This window comes from Acanthaster planci, linkage group LG01 (assembly GCF_054643075.1).
Source record: "Acanthaster planci isolate LZ-2023a linkage group LG01, COTS_SCS, whole genome shotgun sequence".
Taxonomy (NCBI): Eukaryota; Metazoa; Echinodermata; class Asteroidea; order Valvatida; family Acanthasteridae; genus Acanthaster; species Acanthaster planci.
Window position 1 is genome coordinate 6,478,554 of NC_141777.1, and position 19,750 is coordinate 6,498,303.

Genomic DNA, 19,750 nt, shown 5'->3' on the forward strand with positions numbered 1-19,750 from the left:
TTTCCAGAAATGTGAAATGTCTAATAAAAACCCCTCTCAGGTCTCACAGTGAGAAGTGTTCACTGGCGTGGGGACCGTGTTCTCGTCGGCACACAAGACAGTGAAGTCATGGAGATCTTTCTGCGTGAGAGGGACAAGCCGAGAATCTTAGTTCAAGGGCACGCAGAAGGAGAACTCTGGGCCTTAGCTGTTCACCCCAAGAGGCCATTCATCGCCACCGGCAGTGACGACACCAGTGTGAGGTGGGTGTCAAATGGCATTTCATTTATTTGCTCTAAATATAAATTTGAAGGCCTTGTACATTGCAAATATTTCAGAATGATTGCAATTCCAGAAAATGTTTGTGTTCTTCAATATCCTAGGTGGTACAGAAAACCATGTGCTTGATTTTTTTAATGTTAGCAAGAAGCCAATATCAAGCACCGTGTTGGATAGTGACATCTGAACCATGTAGTTCAGAGAACTCCAAAATCATTCATACCATGCATTGAATTACAGATATATAGGTGTGAACGTCTGAAATGCAAAAAAAAAAATATTAGAAAAAAACCCTGCTGCAAACTGTTTACTGACCAAGTTGACTTGAAATATGGAAGTTTGAAATATAAGAGGGTTTGATGTGATCATCCTGAGAGTGAAAAGGTTGGCATGGTTGGGGTGATTAGAGTTGGGATTGTGGTTGTTGGATTTGATAGTCATGATTGCAACAATATTGAATTTCACTGTGACATTTCTCCCGCAGGATTTGGAACACTGAGGAAAAGAAATTGGTCATCCATACCAAGATGGAGAATAGCGTACGTTCTGTGGCATTCAACAGCGACGGATCAGCATTGGCTACTGGCATGTCAAATGGGTCATTCACAGTCCTCAAGACAAAGTAAGCTAGTCCCTGTCAACTTGTTTAACAACTTGCCGCTGGGGTTTCCAATACAGGACACTTATTCTTTATATGCGTAGCCGAGGTCTCCGAAATCGGACAAAGGGAACTGGGCCTTGTAACAAAAGACTGTACTCGTTACAAAAGACCAGGCTGCTGGGCATTACCAACATTTTTCACTCTCAATATTGGAGAAAATCCAGCCTTGTTCTTAAACAGTTTACTACGGTTTTGGGGATTTAGAGCAAGTGGATTACCATCGGGGACAAAAGTGCTCCATCACCGCAGCGATGAGCCACACAGTCCCGCTGCACGCTAATCTGGCCCCTATTGAAAAGGTCAGCAGAGCACTGAGCCAGGTTCGTTAACAAAAGAAAATTACGTAACACCGCACAATCTGGGCTCTTTTTACAAGGCAACAGGCTTGGCTGAAATACTCCAGCGTCAGTAGATGTTGTCTGTCAGATTAGAGTAGAACCAGACAGTCCTTCGTGTGGGTGTTCATGTAAGTGTCCATTAAATGAAGATATTTGAAGAATTTTTGAAACAAAAAAATTATAATTATCCCGCCCCAGCTTCATAAACATTGATAACTGCCAGCGGCGCGAAGTGGTTAAGAAACATGTGGGCAGCACTGCAAATCAAGTCAGATGTTGCAGAAACTGGCTTTCAGGATTGCCTCTTTCCTGCTTTAAAGGACACTAAAATGTGCTTCAATTTTGCAACCTTCTCGGATTTTGGAGTTCTTGTGATATAAGTGCTTGGAACTTGCTTCAAATATTGTAATTTATAAGGAAATGGGTGTTTCACAGCAGTATTTAAATCATGTGAAATCAAATGAAAATGAACTGAAGTGTTTGAAAAAAAATCTCAGAAATTTACTCTGTAGAAGGCATTCATTTATTGAAGGTCTATTTTTAGGGATTTCAGAAAGTCAAATGGCATTTTCGTACTAAAATGTTTACGTGTTCAACGTCCATTCTTCGGTATTTTAGACTGCTTTTGTTCGTAATCTGTACGAACCGTAGGCCTCATAATACATGCATATCAATTGTGGGTTGTTATGTGTCAAACTACATTGTCTTTCCTGAAATAACAAGTTTGTGGCAAGACGCGAAATTTTATTTTGTGTACACTATTTATTGTATTATATTGTATATTCCAATTTTAAACCAGAGATTTAGCAGAGGTCATTCACATCAAAGATCGCAAGGAGGTTATACACGAGATGAAATACTCGCCCGATGGCAACTATCTAGCCGTGGGCTCCAATGATAACTACGTAGACATCTACGCAGTCACACAGCGCTACAAGAAGGTTGGCCAGTGCTCAGGAAGCAGTAGTTTTATCACTCATTTGGATTGGTCAGAGGACAGCAAGTACTTGCAGACCAATAGTGGAGCTGCTGAGAGACTGTTCTTCAGAATGCCGGGTCAGTAGACACGAACTCTGGTTATACTAGATGCTAGACATGCTACTTTGCTCTTAGTGGTGTACCCGGCTAGATAACTGGGTGCAACAGGTTTGCGTATCTGTGGGATGTCGTTTGCATCCATTGGGCAGTTATCAGCTTACATTACGGATGTTGAGGCACTTAGAGTTAGTTTCATTGACAGTGTGACTTTTGGATCCTGTGGTACATGTAACTGGCAGACTAGGACTCTGACATTGTTTGGTCTTATGACCAGTTGGATCTTGTTACATTGATCATGCTTATCACTTTCACACCTGTAATCAAGCCTTGTGTAAAGAATACAGTAACTTGGTTTTTTAATCTTCTTTGATCTTTGCCAAATTCTCCAAAATCTGGTGTATTTTAAAGGGTCTTGTATGGTGGTGATTAAGATTTCATGATTGGTATTTTGTTCAACACAATCAAGGAGTTGTCCAAATGTCAAATTGTCTTGCTGGGCTTTCTTTACCTGTAGCTGGGAAGCAAGTGACTCAACGTGACGAAGTGCGTTCTATCCGATGGGCAACCTGGACCAGTGTTCTAGGTCCTGAAGCCAGCGGCATCTGGCCCAAGTATTCAGACACTAATGACGTCAATGCCGTGGATGCTAACTTTGGCAGTGAGGTGATGGTGACTGGAGATGACTTTGGTCTGGTCAAGATGTTCAGGTTTCCTTCACTCAAGAAAGGTGGGTTTAACGCTTCGATGCTGAACTGTTAAAAAAATAATCAACATCTTAAAATAGCAGTTCATTTTTTGGCTTTCAAAATACACAGTGTTTTTATGTTAACAAAATCTGTATTGACAATCAAAATGGTCCTCCCCCCATCACTTGTAAAGAGCCATGTTGGTGAGGAGTATTCATGTTGTTGGTTGCCACATGACTGTAACAAGTGCATTTCCTAGTCGGTCGTGAATCAGCGAAGTGCAGTTCCTACCAAAGGAGCCTCTGTTGCCAGGAAAATCGCGCCCTCTCTTGGTTTCCCTCTGGGCGGATATAGACACCATTTTCATCATTTTCTCATAACCCATTTTTCAAAACAATGAAATTGGCAAAAATGTGCAAAAACAAGGTTTAATACTCAGACTACCTCATCTAATAATTCAAATAATTTTATTTGGCTTTCCTGGAATAGAGACTTCTGTGTTTACCGGTTCCAATTGACCTGACCAAACCTCACGTTTCTCACAAAGGAACCAAAATAGAATATGACAAAGGTCTCAGCTGTAAAGATACCACTACCATCTCTTTGCAGGGGCTAAATTCCGGAAGTACGTTGGCCACTCAGCCCATGTGACCAACGTACGTTTCTCCCACGACCACCGGCATGTAATCTCAACAGGTGGTGGAGACCATGCAGTGTTCCAGTGGCGGTTTATCCCTGAAGGGGTCAATGCACAGGACGAGGCTGGAGACACTGGCCATGACACAGGTACAAGCTCCCTGAATCTTTGCTTGTGTAAACCTATTTCAGGCTGTTATTTCCTGGTCTGAATTCTCGTCCACGAGTCCTTCACTAAGTGGAGACAAGCGTTTCATAGACTAATTTGGAGACCAGACATAGAGGCACCATGCTTGCTTATAGGCGTACCCACTCGTTACATTCCTCAGTGTGTTGCAACCCTTTTTGACGGCATTTATTATAAGAAAGAAAAAAACTCAGTTGAAGCTGATCTGCAAAGTTATTTTCACCAACAGTTGCCCTTCTACATGTAAATTGATGCATCAGCAAACTAGTAAAAAAAGCTTAGCATGCAGTCACTAATGTACTTCTATACATGCATCCTTATAAACCTCCAGATTTTTTTGAAAGATAACAGATATCTCTTGCAGGAAGGAAAGCAGAAGAGTCGTGTAATGTTTGCTGAAATGTTTCTAAACCAATAAGAAAGTTAGCAGTTTAATTGCTGTGCTTGATTAACAAAACTACTTTTATGTAGAAAAATAAAGGTGTCATAGTTTATTCCACCATTTGCATATTAAAGTGAAATGACTGAAAGTAAAACTCCGTAGTGTAGAAGTTTCATGCTGTTGCATTTGTGGCCTCTCAGGGTACCTGGATTCTAACAGCGAGGAGAGTGATTCAGACTTATCAGATGTCGCGGAGCTCGACTCAGACATTGAAAAGGAGAAGGAAATTGATTACGACCGGCCAGTCTACAAGGAAGATCTGACTCGACTCAAGAGGCAGAAGAAAGAGGATAATGCAGGCCAGAAGCGTCAGAAGGCTCCCAGGGAGGGAATCAGACTGGAATTCATTCATGGGTGAGTGGGAGAGACCAGGCTGGGAGGGAGGGGTGTGGATCTGAGGGAGGAGGGTGTCATAAAGGCACCTGTTTGTGTCGACGATGAACCTGTCCTCTGCCCAAAGCAGGTTGTGTTATCAACTTCGAATTTCTGTCCATATAGATGAGGTGTAGCTTACTGGAACTTTTTTCAGTATTTTCCTCCCCAAAAAGGGTCAAAAATAATCCAAGTTTTGCCGAGCTACAGACAGTTTGGAGACAAATGGTGAGGCTGAGAGTTCTGAGATGAGATACAAATTTTTCATCATTTGTTATTACACGGAAGTAAAAGAAAAATGATAAGACATTTCTGAGAGTCTCTTGTATTGTATTCTTTGGTAAGCTCAGTCCAATCAAAACTGGGTGTTAAGGGAAATGTCTCACCACTGCAATCACACCTTCATCTAAAATCTCTTTGTATTCATCAGGTATCGTGGTTACGACTGTAGGAACAATCTTTTCTACACGCAAGCAGGCGAGGTGGTGTACCATGTGGCTGCAGCTGGGATAGTGTACAACCGAGACACGCATACCCAGAGATTCTACCTGGAACACACCGATGATATCCTGTGCCTATGTATTCATCCCCTCAAAGATGTTGTAGCAACGGGCCAGGTGAGTCACCTTACTTATTTCCTCAGTGAAGTGCGGTTATGTTGCATAAACTCTCTACATGAAGGAGCTGTTTGTTTCACACGAGTCTGAATCTTCATCAGTGGTCCTAGTCCCAGGTCACTCCATTCATTAGGCAAGTTCTTGGGTCATTGAACCCATGACAGGTCACTGATCGCAATCAGGATCTGTGTGAAAGAAACAGGCCCTTAAGTTGATATCACTGATGCTGAACCAGCGAAGAAATGTTTCTTGTTTTTTGTTTGTTTGCCATTAAGTTTATGAGATCAAATCTCTAAAACAAATTCAGTTTTGCCCTTTTTACTCATTTTGAATAAGTTTTCTTTTGGAAGTTGAAATCAGCTGAGTTTTTTGTGGTCCATCTTTGCCAGGTTGGTCGAGATCCCTCTATTCATATTTGGGAAGCTGAGACAACCAAGTCACTAGCCATCCTGAAAGGCCAACACATGAGGGGTGTTTGTGCAGTGGACTTCTCTGGTAAGTGGACATCAAGACAACAGGGATGCCAGTTTTGAGACAGAAGCTTGATTTCAGTCTTGTTCATATCAAATGTTGGGCTAATTTAAGCCGTTAGGAAGGTTTCAATTCAGGTTTCTCTGGCCTCATTTTGGAGTCTCTGGACAAAAACCTGACTGGCATTCCTTCAACAAGGACTCACACATGATGAACTTTGTTGTTAGTTTTGTGCAAGTACTGTTGAAGGCTCTATGTTTATCCCCAAAAGAAAGCTAATTGAGGGTTTTTTAATAATGTAAGCTATCTGGTGCACGTTCTGAAGTCCAAATACCGATAATTGAACTAGAGTAAGTCATTATTGGGCTTACAAGGAAAGAAAGAGCTTACTTGTTCCTTTTTATTGCAATTGCACAAGGTTTTTTCCAGAAGCCACTCTGTGCCAGGATCCATATGTTTCATGAGGCCTTGCTCTTGCCTTGACACCAACCTTAGCCTGGCCTAACCTGCGTTCATAAGTCATCAAGAATCTAAGATAGATTCCATTCTAATTTGCCCACTTTTCACCGTCATAATTTCCTTCTGTCATTGGTGTGGTACCTTCTGCTACACTGTTTTCAAAAAGCGAAGTTTGCCAGGCAAGTTTTCTTGCAAATGCCACTGAGAAATAGGACAGTGAGTTTTTATTACTGTCCCCTGTACCCCAGGTGATGGTAAGAAACTGGCCAGTGTGGGTCTTGACGACAATCATTGCATCATTGTGTGGGACTGGCGGAAGGGAGAGAAACTAGCCACAACCAGAGGGCATAAGGACAAGATCTTTGTCATCAAATGGAACCCTCATAACCTAGACAAGTTGGTGACGGTCGGCATGAAACACATCAAGTTCTGGAACCAAACAGGTAAGATGCCACCCAGTACTTTACTAAAAGAAAGGCTAGCATATGACACCAGACCACTGTTTAAGCTTATTTCTTATTTTCTAGCCATTGTGAAAAAGAAGATTTTTTAAGCCAGTGAAGTTTAGAAAACTTAAGCCATTTTTTCACATTTCAGTGTACTATCAAGGCATAAAAAGCTGGCAATGTAGTTCCTTAAAGTTTCAGGATTTGATATATTGTTGCTAATGCCGCATTGATACTGTTAAAGCAGAAAAGCTGGCAAAGTGAAAAATGCAAGAATACCTGAATGTTGAAAAATATAACACCCCAAGAATTTTCTTCAAATATTTCCACACATCCTCTCAAGCTTGTTCAACCTAATCTGTTTCTTGGACAACTAGGTGGGGGTTTTACCTCCAAACGGGGCACTTTTGGTAACGTTGGCAAGCCGGACACCATGATGTGTGTGACTTACAGCCGCTCGCCAGAAATGACCTACTCAGGGGGTGCGTCAGGGAACATCTATGTCTGGCAAGATGTGACTCTAATCAGAACCGTTAGTGCTCACCAAGGCCCCTGCTTTGCCATGCATTCACTGGACAAGGTAACACCTCATTCGCTGCTTGTCTTTTCCCAGTGGCAACCTGAAGCCATTTATGGGATTCGATCCATCAAAATCACCTGAATGTTTTGTAGGATTTGGAAGATTGAGGAAGGAAGAATCCAACCTTTATTGTTTTTAATTGGACCTGGTGTCCTTGAAAGTTAAGAATGAAAAACCTTGCCATTGAAGATTTTGGGGAATTGGGATAGGTTCGCATCCAGTATGTCTTGGGAAGAGCAGTCAGTTCATCATGGAAGTCAATATTCAATCTCCTCACTTCCTCCAATTTGAAGAGTGGGAACAGTTAGGTTACTCAAGATTGTTGGTTTTATTATATAGTAGAGTTTAAACTACCCAGAATTTTTGGGTTACCCAGGTGGTAGATAGTGAACTGTATGGATTTGTGATGACAGGTTTTATGTTATGCACGGTCTCATTTCCTGCATAGTCAGTCAGGTAACCTTCAAAGGAAACAATTTAAAGGATGCACAAACAGTATTTGCTCTTATATTCATGCCCACATTTTCATAGATATACTGGTGAATAGGTACTCCATTTCAACCTGTATGTGATTGTATTTGCATTCATACCAGTGCTGTACAATGACTTTATGTACTGCTCTCTATTTCATTGAACCCTGAAAGCACTGTTAACAGTTTTCTGTTTTCATTTGATGTGGTCATGGCGTATGATGTAGGTATGACTTTGTGACTTTTAATTTTGCTTACATTGAGTGTCCAACAAGAACCTGTGGCTTACATTTATGTCTCTTTGTTTGTCCAGGGTTTTGTAACAGGAGGCAAGGATGGTGTCGTATCCCTCTGGGATGAGGCCATTGAACGCTGCCTCAAGTCCTATCCCATCCGAAGGACCAGCTTGGCGCAGGGGACCAGGGGTGTTCTATTGGATGACAACCCGTCCATCCGTTCGGTCATTCTGGGCCATGGCCACATCTTGGTGGGGACCAAGAATGGTGAGGTTTTGGAGATTGAGAAGAGTGGTCCAGTCAGGATACTTGTACAGGTAGGTGGTAGGTCATAGGTCATCCATCATTAATGGATTCAGACAGGGATGATGGTTGGAGTTGTTTGCTGCCCAAATTTTATGGGCTTTTTGGAGGACATGTAAGCAGTCTTGCATGCCTAGTCTCTCGTTTGTCCATATCACAGTTAGATCCCTGTATGAGCAGCACAAATTACATACAAGTAATTTTCAATTGAATGTACACAAAAGCTTCATCTGAGATCAGATGCACCTGATGTGCAATAAAAACGACACTGAAGTACATTATGTGGAAGAAATGACTTCACTGCTCAAGTTTTGGTCGTGCATGGAATTCACTTCATCTTCTCTGTGAATTGTAAAACAGAGAGACGATAGGCTGCCTGACGTTTTTCATTGAAGAAACGTGTTGCCAAGTTTTCAGACGCATACAAAAAGACTAGTTGTTTTGTGAGCTGTTGCAGACCACATGTAAACCTGTCCTGTGGCACTATTGAATGTGACCAGTTATGTGCTTTAATCATAACAGTCCTGGATCCTCCAACATTAAGAGGTTTCAGGAAAGAAAGTCTGCAATTCAACAAAAATGAGAGACTGAATACTTGTGATTAAAGTGGAATTCTGCCCAGATTTCCTTTCAGATTGTCATTTGACTGGAGTATCTTTCTTTTCACCATTCTCTCTCTCCACACAGGGACACATGGAAACAGAGATCTGGGGTCTGGCAACCCACCCCTCCAAAAGCATCTGTTCCACAGTCAGCGATGATGAGACTGTCAGGGTATGGGACCTGGGACCCGACCACAGGATGCTGAATGTAAGGAGATTGAAGGGAGGAGCCAGATGTTGCGATTTCTCACCCGATGGCAAGGCGCTTGCAATTGGATTTAAAGACGGTAAGGGGTATAGGGGTGTTTGGGGATTTTTGTGCCCCAAATTGCTAAGTTTTAGAGGTTCAATCAGTTGTTCTTGGCCAGGTTTTGGCAGTATGGGCAAAAAAAGAATGTAAGAATCACAGAGTCCTGGCCACTTGTTAGTCAACTTGTTAGCTGTTAAGAGCCCTAAAAAGTCTCATTTTTTATTGATATTGTTACAACCCCTGTGCTGGATGTTGCATGGATGTTGATCTTTTCACCACACTGTTGGGATAGAGTTTCATGATGTACACTTTGACTCTACTAAACAACTTTCTACCTCCCTGCCTGTATGCCCTTGTTAATATTCGTCTCAAATTTCTTGTAATATCAAAGATTTCCTCAAAGCGTAATTGTTAACTTTTCAGGTAGTTTCTCTGTTGTAAACAGCGATACTTTGGATGACATTGCTGGATTCCATCACAGAAAGGAAGAAATATCTGATATCAAATTTTCACCAAGTAAGTGATTGTCATGGACTAGCAATGGTGCCTTGTTGGACTGACCCATTGGACACAAACATTTATGCATATGTGACGTATGTATCATATTCCAAACCAGTAAGCTATCTTTCCTTGGCTATGCTTACCAAGCACACAGTGTCAGGGTTGTTTTAATGTCTTGGCGTCTATCTTTCTCATCAGCGAGAGATCAATTGCGAACAGAACCATTTTTTTACACCGTCAACTTCGAAGTATCAAAGTCGATATTTTCTTTACCCATTGAGGATATCAGATTCTCCAATTTGTAAAAAAGCTTGTACCCTAAACTCTTTGAAACTTTTCTTTCCAAAGGATAGAGTGGTTTTTCAATACTACCCATGTGTTTGTTGGTGAGTACAGTGATATTATTTTATCTCCCCAAGATTCTGGCAAGTATCTTGCTGTAGCTTCTCATGAAAACTACGTCGACATCTATAGTATCCTTAATACCAAGCGAGTTGGCACCTGTAAAGGTTCCTCCAGTTACGTCACGCATACAGATTGGGACAAGAACGGTAAGCATCAAGACTTGTTGAATTAGATCCAGCAATGAGGTCTGGCTGGGCCTAATAGAAATAGAAGCAATATTGGCAGAGCTTTTGATGTTTGTTGGAAAGTATTCAAGTTCTTAGGGAAGTTTTGTGGGTATTGATTTCAATATTATTGATGTTTTGCACAACAATAGAAAAGCCTCATCAGGAGAACAGTTTAAACTATTTAGTCCGTCCGAAAGTCAGGATAAACCATGAAGATAATCCCACCATTGCAGTATTCAAACCTCTCATATAAGATGCGTATTTAACATAGTTTCTTTTGATTTTGCATACTGCTAATGAGTCAAAGTTTAGCATGTCTCATACCCTGCCTCAGGCAAGCTGATCATGATGAACTCTGGAGCCAAGGAGCAGCTGTTCTTTGAGGCTCCGCGGGGCAAGCGCCAGGCTCTTCGTAATGCGCAGATCGAGTCGCAGGGTTGGGCCACATGGACCTGTGTCCTGGGTCACACCTGCACGGGAATCTGGCCGTCCAAGAGTGACGTGACCGACATCAATGCCTCGTCCCTATCACATGACAGGAGCATTCTGGCCACGGGGGATGACTTTGGCTATGTGAAACTGTTCCACTGGCCAGCATCAGTAAGTCAGAGGAACCTCTTCGAAAAAGAAATGTCATATTAAACAACACACACATCATCCTTTGATCGTTCTCAGCTGCTAATGGATTAGAGCTATCGACATTAAATAGATTAGAGTTGTATATAAAGAGAGTAGCTCCAACTTCAGACTTTGGAACCAAAATGGCTGTTCATTATGCGTGCAGTACAGGATGCAGCTGTTGAGTGCTAATTGTCCATGCGCACTGTTGCATAATCCACCATTTTGATTCCAACAATTGAGACACTCAAATAAAAAATGTTTGCTTTTTTTGTCCTGTCCACTTGTCATTTTGCCTTTGAGAAAGATTCTGCTCGGATCAAAACATCAGGCCCTCCACATTTTGAGACGTGATTTTCCTCAGGCACTCTGCCTCAAATCAGCTGCTTCTCTCATTTCAAATATCCTACGTATGTTATCATAAATTGTAAAACAGTCAAAGCTTGCTTAGCTTTCCTGACTTCCTGAGTCTGGTTTTCCAGGTTCTGTCACATTATTATTATTATTTGGAATCGCAAAACCACCTTATATTTTAACCACTCCCACTTGTATCTTGTGCTACTTATTCCCACTAATCTGTTATGTTTTTTAAATTTTGGTCATATTTGGAAGTCCATGCATAAATTTAGAAATACTGCCCTTTTCCCCAATTCTTTTTGCCACTCTGTAGGGCAAGAATGCCAAGTTCAAGAAGTACGTTGGTCACAGTGCCCATGTGACTAATGTCAGATGGACCCATGATGACAAAGCCTTAGTGTCAGTAGGTGGAGCTGATACCGCTCTCATGGTGTGGTCACATGATATGCCGGGTACCAGGGACAATATCCATGGAGAAAGCGACGACTCGGACACAGACTCAGAAGAAGACGGTACAACAGATTACAGAGTTTGGATTAATTGTAAATGTCCTGTTAGGCTTGGCAGATGTGATCGTAGACGATGCCGATGAAAGGGAGTCTAAACTTTGTTGTCATTAAAAAATCTTTATTTAGAAATAAATTAAGGACCGTCAATTTGTGAAGATCAACAACTAGACCTGGAAGTAACCATTAAAGTAAAGTCAAGTTTAATGTCACATGAACCAAGGTGTGAACGGCATGTTGTTTCTGCACAGCACACGAACATTTTTAACACTACTGTCTGCCATAATGGAACTTAAGAATGGCCCATTGCAGCTAAGAAAAAGTTTTTCTACTGTGTGTGTCAATCAGAAAAATGCCAAGTTTTGAACTTATCAAAACATTTCTGAACTTTGAGATAATACCTAAATACTTGCTTTATGAATTCAAATATATGACCGATTATTTAGGATATGATAGTGATGTGCAGAGGGAGACTACCATGGATTACGCCTCTAAGACTTACACCAACCCCCTCAGGGAGAAAACTGGAATCAAACCAGACCAACAAACTCCAGAGGAAGATGACACGTAAGATATTCCTGGTACCTCAGTTGGGACTTGGCTTTGAAGTCTGTTACATTACCATAAAGTCATGTACTTTTTAAAAAGAGACTGTGCAGTACTTGCACATTTGATGTAACTGGCATAAGAATTCTGCGAATACAAAAGTAATACATCCGATTAACAATAGTGCGCCTCCAAGAGTTTGCAACGTGTTGGCAATTTGACCCTTTCCAGACGCGCATTGGGTCGATAGATTTTGCGCACTGTGATTGGAAAATGCATTGCAAATTCTCTGAGGCGCACCTTTGTGAAATGCCTGTTTTGAAGTTTAAAATTCATTTTGACAATCCAAACTAAGACTGCTGGAATTTTTCTTTTAGGTGGGGGACATATGGTAGTAACCAAACCGTACTGTAAATGTAACCTGATGACCATGGTTGAGGATAATACTTTGGGAGAACTTATGGGGTTTGGGCAACTCTCAGATCCCTTTCTGAACATTGACCAATGAAAGACAAAGTAATGGCGACTGAATATGTATGAGATGTAAAAATATCCAATCAATGCACTGCATTTTCTTCATGTTGATTTGGCTTCTGATTACAGGCCTAGTGTGAGCAGAGGTGCCTCCAAGCCACCAAAGGTCAAGAAAGCAGATGTGGATACCGGCAAAAAGAAACGACCATCCAGAATAGAAGTGAGTGGAACATTCCACCTTGTGAGGTGGGGTTGAATCTATTCCTTTTTTAATATTCCACCTTCAGTTCTGACAAATGTTTCAAATTTATGCAAATACCAAATTCCCAGAATTCCCTGATGACAAGGAAATTTATACAAAACACCTTCAGTAGATAGGAAAGACATGCAAACGGCAGTTAATGTAGAACCTGTTTTTTGAGTTGAAAATATTGAGAATTAAGCGTTTTGTGCAGACGGAAGTCAACAGTTTTATTATTACTGACGTAAGCATGATAATAAAGCAGTAAAAATAGGGTTCATCGGTAAGTCATAACAGAAGTACTCTGGGGGCCGTATTGTTAAACTTTTTATTGTCTGCTTTTTAAGTCCCCATAATACCTTGAAATAAAATTGTAAAATGCAGTTTTCTTACCATAAAATTTAATTTTTCAAATTTTACTGTTTAAATATAAATTCTAAATCTTAGATTCAACACATAAAAATTTAAATAAGTACGGTTCAATCACATATTGAAGTTTCAAATATTTATAACCAGTTCAAATAAAATGAGCCATTCTAGTGAAATGTGCACCATAATCTCCTTTATTTGGGACAGAGTGTTTGTGTGGGACAACAGAGCTTGTTAACTAACATTTCTGACATTTGAAAGTAAGATAGGAAGTTTAGACATTCCACCTTAGACTGAGAGATTTCATGCATTTAGCAGACGTGTGAGAATTCAGCTTTTTAGATGATTTCAGCTTTTTTTGTTTAGATGTCAACCCCGATTTTCAGCTTTTTTGTACACCTGGTCTGTATAAAAGTATTGGAACTTTTTACATTTCAGCCTCTCGCTACCTGTTTTCAGCTTTAATTTTGAAGTGGCCACTCATTGCGCCCCTGATTTAGGAATCCCTTTTGAAAGACAAAGTTATACACAAGTGCAACATTCCAGTCATCTTCCACATTTGTCAGTTGTACGGGATTTTTATCCCCTCCTAACGGAGAGAAGTTGCTAGACAATACCACAGACACTTCAGCAATGTATACCACAAATCAGACTCGCTATGTCCAAATTTTGGCCAAATTGTTGTAAGTATGGGCAGCGTTGCTTTCAAGAATGTGAAAGATGACCCATATTTACTCTTCAAGTGGCATTATGTTATTTTGTGAGACAGGTATGTATTTAGCCTGGCTTAAGTCCAGGACGGTACTTTTTTTAAGAATTTCCCCCCAAAAATTGTCCCCTGGACTTGACCCTGTTCACAGTCAGGTATTCATATCCATCCCAATAATATACTGGTGATATTTTCTTGGTTGTCAGTTTTTGCTCAACATTGAATGAAGCCAGCGCCACCCTTAAGATTTTTTCTCCCATTTCTAATCAATCAAATGCTCACAACTAACAAGAATCACATTTCCTCATCTGTCTGTCTCATTAGGATCTTTCCTTAGAGCATATCCACGGCTATCGGGGCTTTGATTGCCGAAATAACCTCTTGTACCTCAATGATGGAGCAGACATTATCTATCATGCTGCCGGAGCCTGCATTATACAAAATCTGGCAACAGGTAAGCAGCTTCTACCACCGACAGTAAGGAAAGTAAGCTCTTACAGAGGACTATGTTGCCAGAACTGTGGACTGCAGTGAAGGGCCTATTAAAACCTAGGCAACCAGGCAAGACTTGAGGCATGCTCACAGTGGATTGTTGGCATGTGCAAGTCAGAGTGTTGGTGACTCATTTTCAACTGAATGCGCACAAATTCTTAGTGACTGGCATTGAGAGGAACACACCTGAGCTATCATTTGTAAGCTAGATATAGCACCCTTAAGGTCTATGTCCTGCATATAAATTTGGGATTCAGCTGTTGTAGTAGGCTCATTCTGACTGGACTTGGCTATAGCTCAAGAAGACCATTTCCAACACAGCTATTGCCTCTTTTATTTCCCAGGTACCCAGAGTTTCTATCTAGAGCACACTGATGACATCATCTGCTTGACAGTCAACCAGCATCCCAAGTTTAAGAATGTGGTGGCCAGTGGTCAAATCGGAGCTACACCAGCAGTCAATGTCTGGGATGCCACCACTAAGCAGACACTGTCTATCATCAAAGGATTCCATACCAAGGGTGTATGTTCGGTCAACTTCAGTGCTACAGGGAAGCTGTTGCTGACTGTAGGCATTGATGATAACCACTCTGTGGCTGTCTGGAGGTGGCAACAAGGTTTGTAGCCATTAAGACTGGATTAGCACAAGTTATCTCTAAACAAAACCTACACACACTAAAAAGCTGAACACCTTCAGAAATTATTGCTTAGGAAGTAGACTTTCTCAGCAACAATCATCTGAGAATCGGTCACAGGTAGTGTACCTCAAACCTCAGCTGACAATCCCTCACAGGTTGAATACCCTGTGACCTTTCGCTTGTGACTTGATTTTCCTGAAGACAATTTGCACAAGGCAGAGCAAAAGGACATCAAAATTTGATTTGTGATGTGGTTTGTCATGACCAGTGATTTTTTGACATTTGTGTATCAACAATAATCAAAAGAGTTTGTAAAGGTTTCATACCAAAATGTCAATTTTTTTCACATAAAAAACTAAAAAAGGGTTTCAGTTCAAATTTCAGAGAACTACTTCTCACTATTTCAGTTTTGAAAAGTCCAGTTTTAAAAATCTAATAATATCTTTTTTAAATATCTCATTGCAAAATGGCTAACTTTTGTCTGTGTTTTTATAGGCACTAAAGTAGCAGGCACCATTGGTCATTCCAAGCGTATCTTCCTGGGTGAATTCAGACCCGACTCAGACCAGGAATTTGTGACGGTCGGTGTCAAGCATGTCAAATTCTGGACAGTAGCCGGTGGGGAGCTGATTGGCAAACGTGGCCTGATGAACACGGCAGGACAGAACACACAGGATGTCAAGATGCAGACTATGCTATCTATTGCATTTGGATCTGTGAGTTCTAAGCTTTGAACTGTATATGCCCCGACAAACACACAAAATTTGGCGCAATACCAATGAATGAGTAACACTGGTAACATTTTGTCTTCTGTCAGAAGACAAGTTTCTTAAATTGTAAGGGTTCTGCTTCTAATAGACAAATTAAAAAGGTTATCATATGATTGGAGAAATTGTAAGGCGCAGATCAATGTCTGTTTAAGCATGAACCAAGATGGAATGTGAAAATATCTTTTACGTCAGACTGACAAAGTAAAATATTGACTTGTACACTGCGTTTACAAATTATTTACTCCAGTGATTATTTTATATTCATGGAGTGGAAATGATTATATTTGATGGCATATTACATGTTCTATTTCACGGTGCAAACATTCAATCTGTCAGGTCATGAAATGAGTCTTGCCATTGCATTCCTGTCGTCTTCCAGAATGAAACAACCTTCACAGGTGCAATGAGTGGTGATGTTTACGTCTGGAAGAAGAACATCCTAGCAAGAGTTGTGTCTAGAGCTCATAATGATGCCGTCTTCACGTTGTACACCACGCTGAAGGATGGCTTGATTGTGTCAGGTGGCAAAGAGAAGGAGTGAGTGATCTCAACCTTTTACTACTCCATCTACTGAGGACTTGCTCTCGAGATTAAAACTAGATTAAAACTATATCCAGTTATGGGACACGGAATTCAGCCACTTGGGTGGAAGTAAAAATGCAGGCGTGCCTGAAGGGTTGAAACATAAAGCATTTAAGCAAGCGAGTTCCCATTTGTATGCACGCACACAGAGTCTAGGAAGTCAACGGAGAGGATGTGTGTGTTGCAAGTGAACTTTGCCGATGTACATGAGCCAGTTTGAAGTATGGTGGATGCAGTTGGAGGATGCTGTTTGGTTTGGATAAAATCTGTTGTGTTTGCTCCAAATTTACCCACTTCCAATAGTGCCCTATTATTGCGTCCGCCATACTTCAAACAGGCTAATGGCTAGTTGTAACAAGTATCACTCTGTTGACGTGCCCCTGAAAGTTAAAAAACATGAGACTGGGGTAAGAAATATTGTACACATATTGTTCAATGACCCCTGTAAATCAAGATTTGTAATGTTTGGCTGCATATAAAATGTTAGCCGTTATATCTCGCCTATTTTGAAAGTTGAAATTTTCAGCCAAAACCAGTACTGTCCACAAGTGGTCAATATTTCAGAAAACTAAACTCCACAATAACATACCTGTATGCATTGTGTTCAGTTGTACTTTAATTTGAATACAACTTTCCAACATTATAAATTTTACTTTAATACATTTCACATTGTAACTTTGAAAGCAAAGTTTATCTTCAATTGTGGTAAGAGTTTCAGAACTATCATATGCGGATATAGAATTTAGAACTGAAATTTTTCTTACTAAACGTTTAACAGTTAAATTTTTACTTCATACGTGTGAGACTTCATTCCTTATGTTTATCTGCTCTGTATGCAAAACAGGAGTTTTCAGAATGTGTATATATTTGTTGAGTACTACATTTGCCTTGCCCAAGTATTGTCTTCTCACCATGACAACATCTCAACCCTTTAATAAAACCAGAAACCTAAGTAACACTCCGATAATTAACTTTGATATAGATCAAAGAGTAAGGACAGTGGACCAGTGAAGCTTTGGGACCAGGAAATGAAGAGATGTCGAGCTTTCCAGCTAGGCACCGGCAACACCATTGACGTCATCAAATCTGTCTGCCGATGTAAGGTCAGTCCAGATGTCACCATAAAGAAGATACAGGGATCCTATGTTGGAGTGTGCACAGGACAAACTACCAAATTATGGGACTAACTACCCATAACCACATTTAAAGATTACTCAGTGACTTCTCAGAAATGGAAAAAGGGTTTAAAAGGTGTTTGTGATAGCATTTTGAAACATATTTGGAATGCTAACATGCATTTAATGTTTAGATGCATAAAAAGTTGGCAAGGAGTGTTTTGGGTAAGAATTAATAATTTGAAATTTTGTTTCTTTTTCCATTGAATTGTTGGGTTAGGTTTCTCCTACGGATAAACAGGTACCTGCATTTACTTCAGTAGGGAACCCAGTTCCTAAGCTACCCATAAATGCATGCAACCTTTACCCCATGCATATCACACCGATTAATAAGTAAAGCATTAATTTTGTTGAAAGGAACTGGTACTTGAGTGTCAATCCTGTGGGTTTTCTGTTGTTTGTGAAGACACTGATTTGTGCTCCCTTATTTGTTGAATATTGGTCGCTTTTGCTTGCATGGGTCAGTTGGTGCACATAATGGTGTTTCCACGTTTAGCTTTCATACCTAGGCCACTCACAGGCATGTATTTATTTTCTTGTGAACCAGCTGATTTTTCTCTTTTTTGGGGGGTGGAGCTTCCAATGTGAGCATTTACATATTTTATGATGTAGTCTTGAACAGCAAGGCATTTCCTTGGATTATCCTTGTGGCTTGGCAGTTTCAGTACATACACACCATACCGTCAACATTCTGCTGGAAGTGCTTAACCCTAACCCGTCATCCTTTTTTGCCCTGTAACCCTCCGTAGTCCTTCAAAATCCTCCAATTATAGATGCAAAATAGTTGCATGCAGCCTCAGTCCTCCAAAATCCTCCAGTGTTTCTTGAATATGCTCCTTTGAGGAGTGCCCACTGCCTCAATCCTTGAAATTCCTCTTGCAATTCCTGTCATTGTGTTGAGGCAGTGTGAATGATATCGCGGAGTAGTACTGAGGATTTCACATATAATCTAGACCTGAATTTATTAGGGACTAAGCATAAGCAACACACAGTCAATTCCAAGACCTGGACATAATTTATCCTTTGCAACCAGTCACACATTTTTGCCATTCTTCTTCAATCCTCCCAAAATTTTCCAAAACCACGTAAAGGATTTTGGAAAATGGAGGAGGCCCAGACAGTGTTGTGTTTGAGTCCATCACAAGTCCCTGTAAGTCCATCACAAGTCATAAAGTCTTAAGCCAATAGACATTTTCACTGATAAATTCATAACTATGCACGCATGATTGCTATTAGTTTCTAATCTAAGCGGGAGTTTTAGTGCTTTAAAAAGACTTCATAATGGTGATTTTTCCAATGCACACAAGATTGCCGTATCTAAGCTTTTCTTGCTGTTTATAGCAAAACGATTTAATGGGATTTTCTGAAGAAAAAAATGAACAAAGCCGAAACCCAAGAAAAAATGATGATCAAATTTACACCTTTGTATATTTTCAATGGCCCGCTCACGATTCTTGCCGCCAAGGCCATTTGTGCACATGCGTGCATAATTATGAATTTATCAGTGATAAGGTCTATTGGCCCAAGACTTTATGACTTGTGATGGACTTACAGGGACTTTCAGGGACTTGTGATGGACTCAAACACAACACTGTCTAGGCCTCCACCATCTTCGAAAATCCTTGAGGTGGTTTTGGAAAATTTTTGGAGGATTGAAGAAGAAGCTATTCAAATGAGCTGTGACAAAAGCATTCTTTTTTTCATTGTTCATCCTGTTTCCTATGACTGGCCTTGTGAAGGGACTTGTGACTGGCCCTGTGAAGGGACTTGTGACTGGCCTTGTGAAGGGACTTGTGACTGGCCCTGTGAAGGGACTTGTGAATGGCCTTGTGAAGAGACTTGTGACTGGCCTTGTGAAGGGACTTGTGACTGGACTTGTGAAGAGACCTGTGACTGGACTTGTGAAGGGACTTGTGACTGGCCCTGTGAAGGATCTTGTGACTGGCCCAGTGAAGGGACTTGTAATTGATTGGTACCGTGAAAGGACTTGTGACTGGACTTGTGAAGGGATTTGTGACTGGACTTGTGAAAGGACTTGTGATGGACTTGAATGCAACGCTGGGGCTAGGGTTAATAAGTATATGACAAATGACTCGGTAAATAACTGTTCTTTCATTTTATCAGGATTTTCATCTTTGCACAACTTGA

At 40.7% G+C, this 19,750-nt stretch overlaps 1 protein-coding gene across 2 annotated transcripts in view; it reads left to right on the top strand.

The window, feature by feature from the left end:
• Positions 1 to 19,750, top strand: part of LOC110990334 (echinoderm microtubule-associated protein-like 6) — a 40,626-nt gene that overhangs the window by 11,826 nt on the left and 9,050 nt on the right. The window contains exons 6-29 of one of the 2 annotated variants that reach the window (XM_022255275.2): positions 41 to 242; positions 743 to 880; positions 2,057 to 2,313; positions 2,810 to 3,022; positions 3,591 to 3,767; positions 4,387 to 4,600; positions 5,049 to 5,235; positions 5,625 to 5,730; positions 6,414 to 6,608; positions 6,989 to 7,191; positions 7,975 to 8,214; positions 8,888 to 9,089; positions 9,476 to 9,568; positions 9,973 to 10,104; positions 10,460 to 10,725; positions 11,414 to 11,612; positions 12,053 to 12,173; positions 12,756 to 12,846; positions 14,270 to 14,399; positions 14,782 to 15,054; positions 15,571 to 15,791; positions 16,225 to 16,382; positions 17,410 to 17,530; positions 17,823 to 17,843. In XM_022255275.2, coding sequence (XP_022110967.1) covers positions 41 to 242; positions 743 to 880; positions 2,057 to 2,313; positions 2,810 to 3,022; positions 3,591 to 3,767; positions 4,387 to 4,600; positions 5,049 to 5,235; positions 5,625 to 5,730; positions 6,414 to 6,608; positions 6,989 to 7,191; positions 7,975 to 8,214; positions 8,888 to 9,089; positions 9,476 to 9,568; positions 9,973 to 10,104; positions 10,460 to 10,725; positions 11,414 to 11,612; positions 12,053 to 12,173; positions 12,756 to 12,846; positions 14,270 to 14,399; positions 14,782 to 15,054; positions 15,571 to 15,791; positions 16,225 to 16,382; positions 17,410 to 17,530; positions 17,823 to 17,843 — 4,160 coding nt within the window. The remainder of the gene's footprint in view (positions 1 to 40; positions 243 to 742; positions 881 to 2,056; positions 2,314 to 2,809; positions 3,023 to 3,590; positions 3,768 to 4,386; positions 4,601 to 5,048; positions 5,236 to 5,624; positions 5,731 to 6,413; positions 6,609 to 6,988; positions 7,192 to 7,974; positions 8,215 to 8,887; positions 9,090 to 9,475; positions 9,569 to 9,972; positions 10,105 to 10,459; positions 10,726 to 11,413; positions 11,613 to 12,052; positions 12,174 to 12,755; positions 12,847 to 14,269; positions 14,400 to 14,781; positions 15,055 to 15,570; positions 15,792 to 16,224; positions 16,383 to 17,409; positions 17,531 to 17,822; positions 17,844 to 19,750) is intronic. The other variant, XM_022255276.2, reaches the window with a different exon arrangement.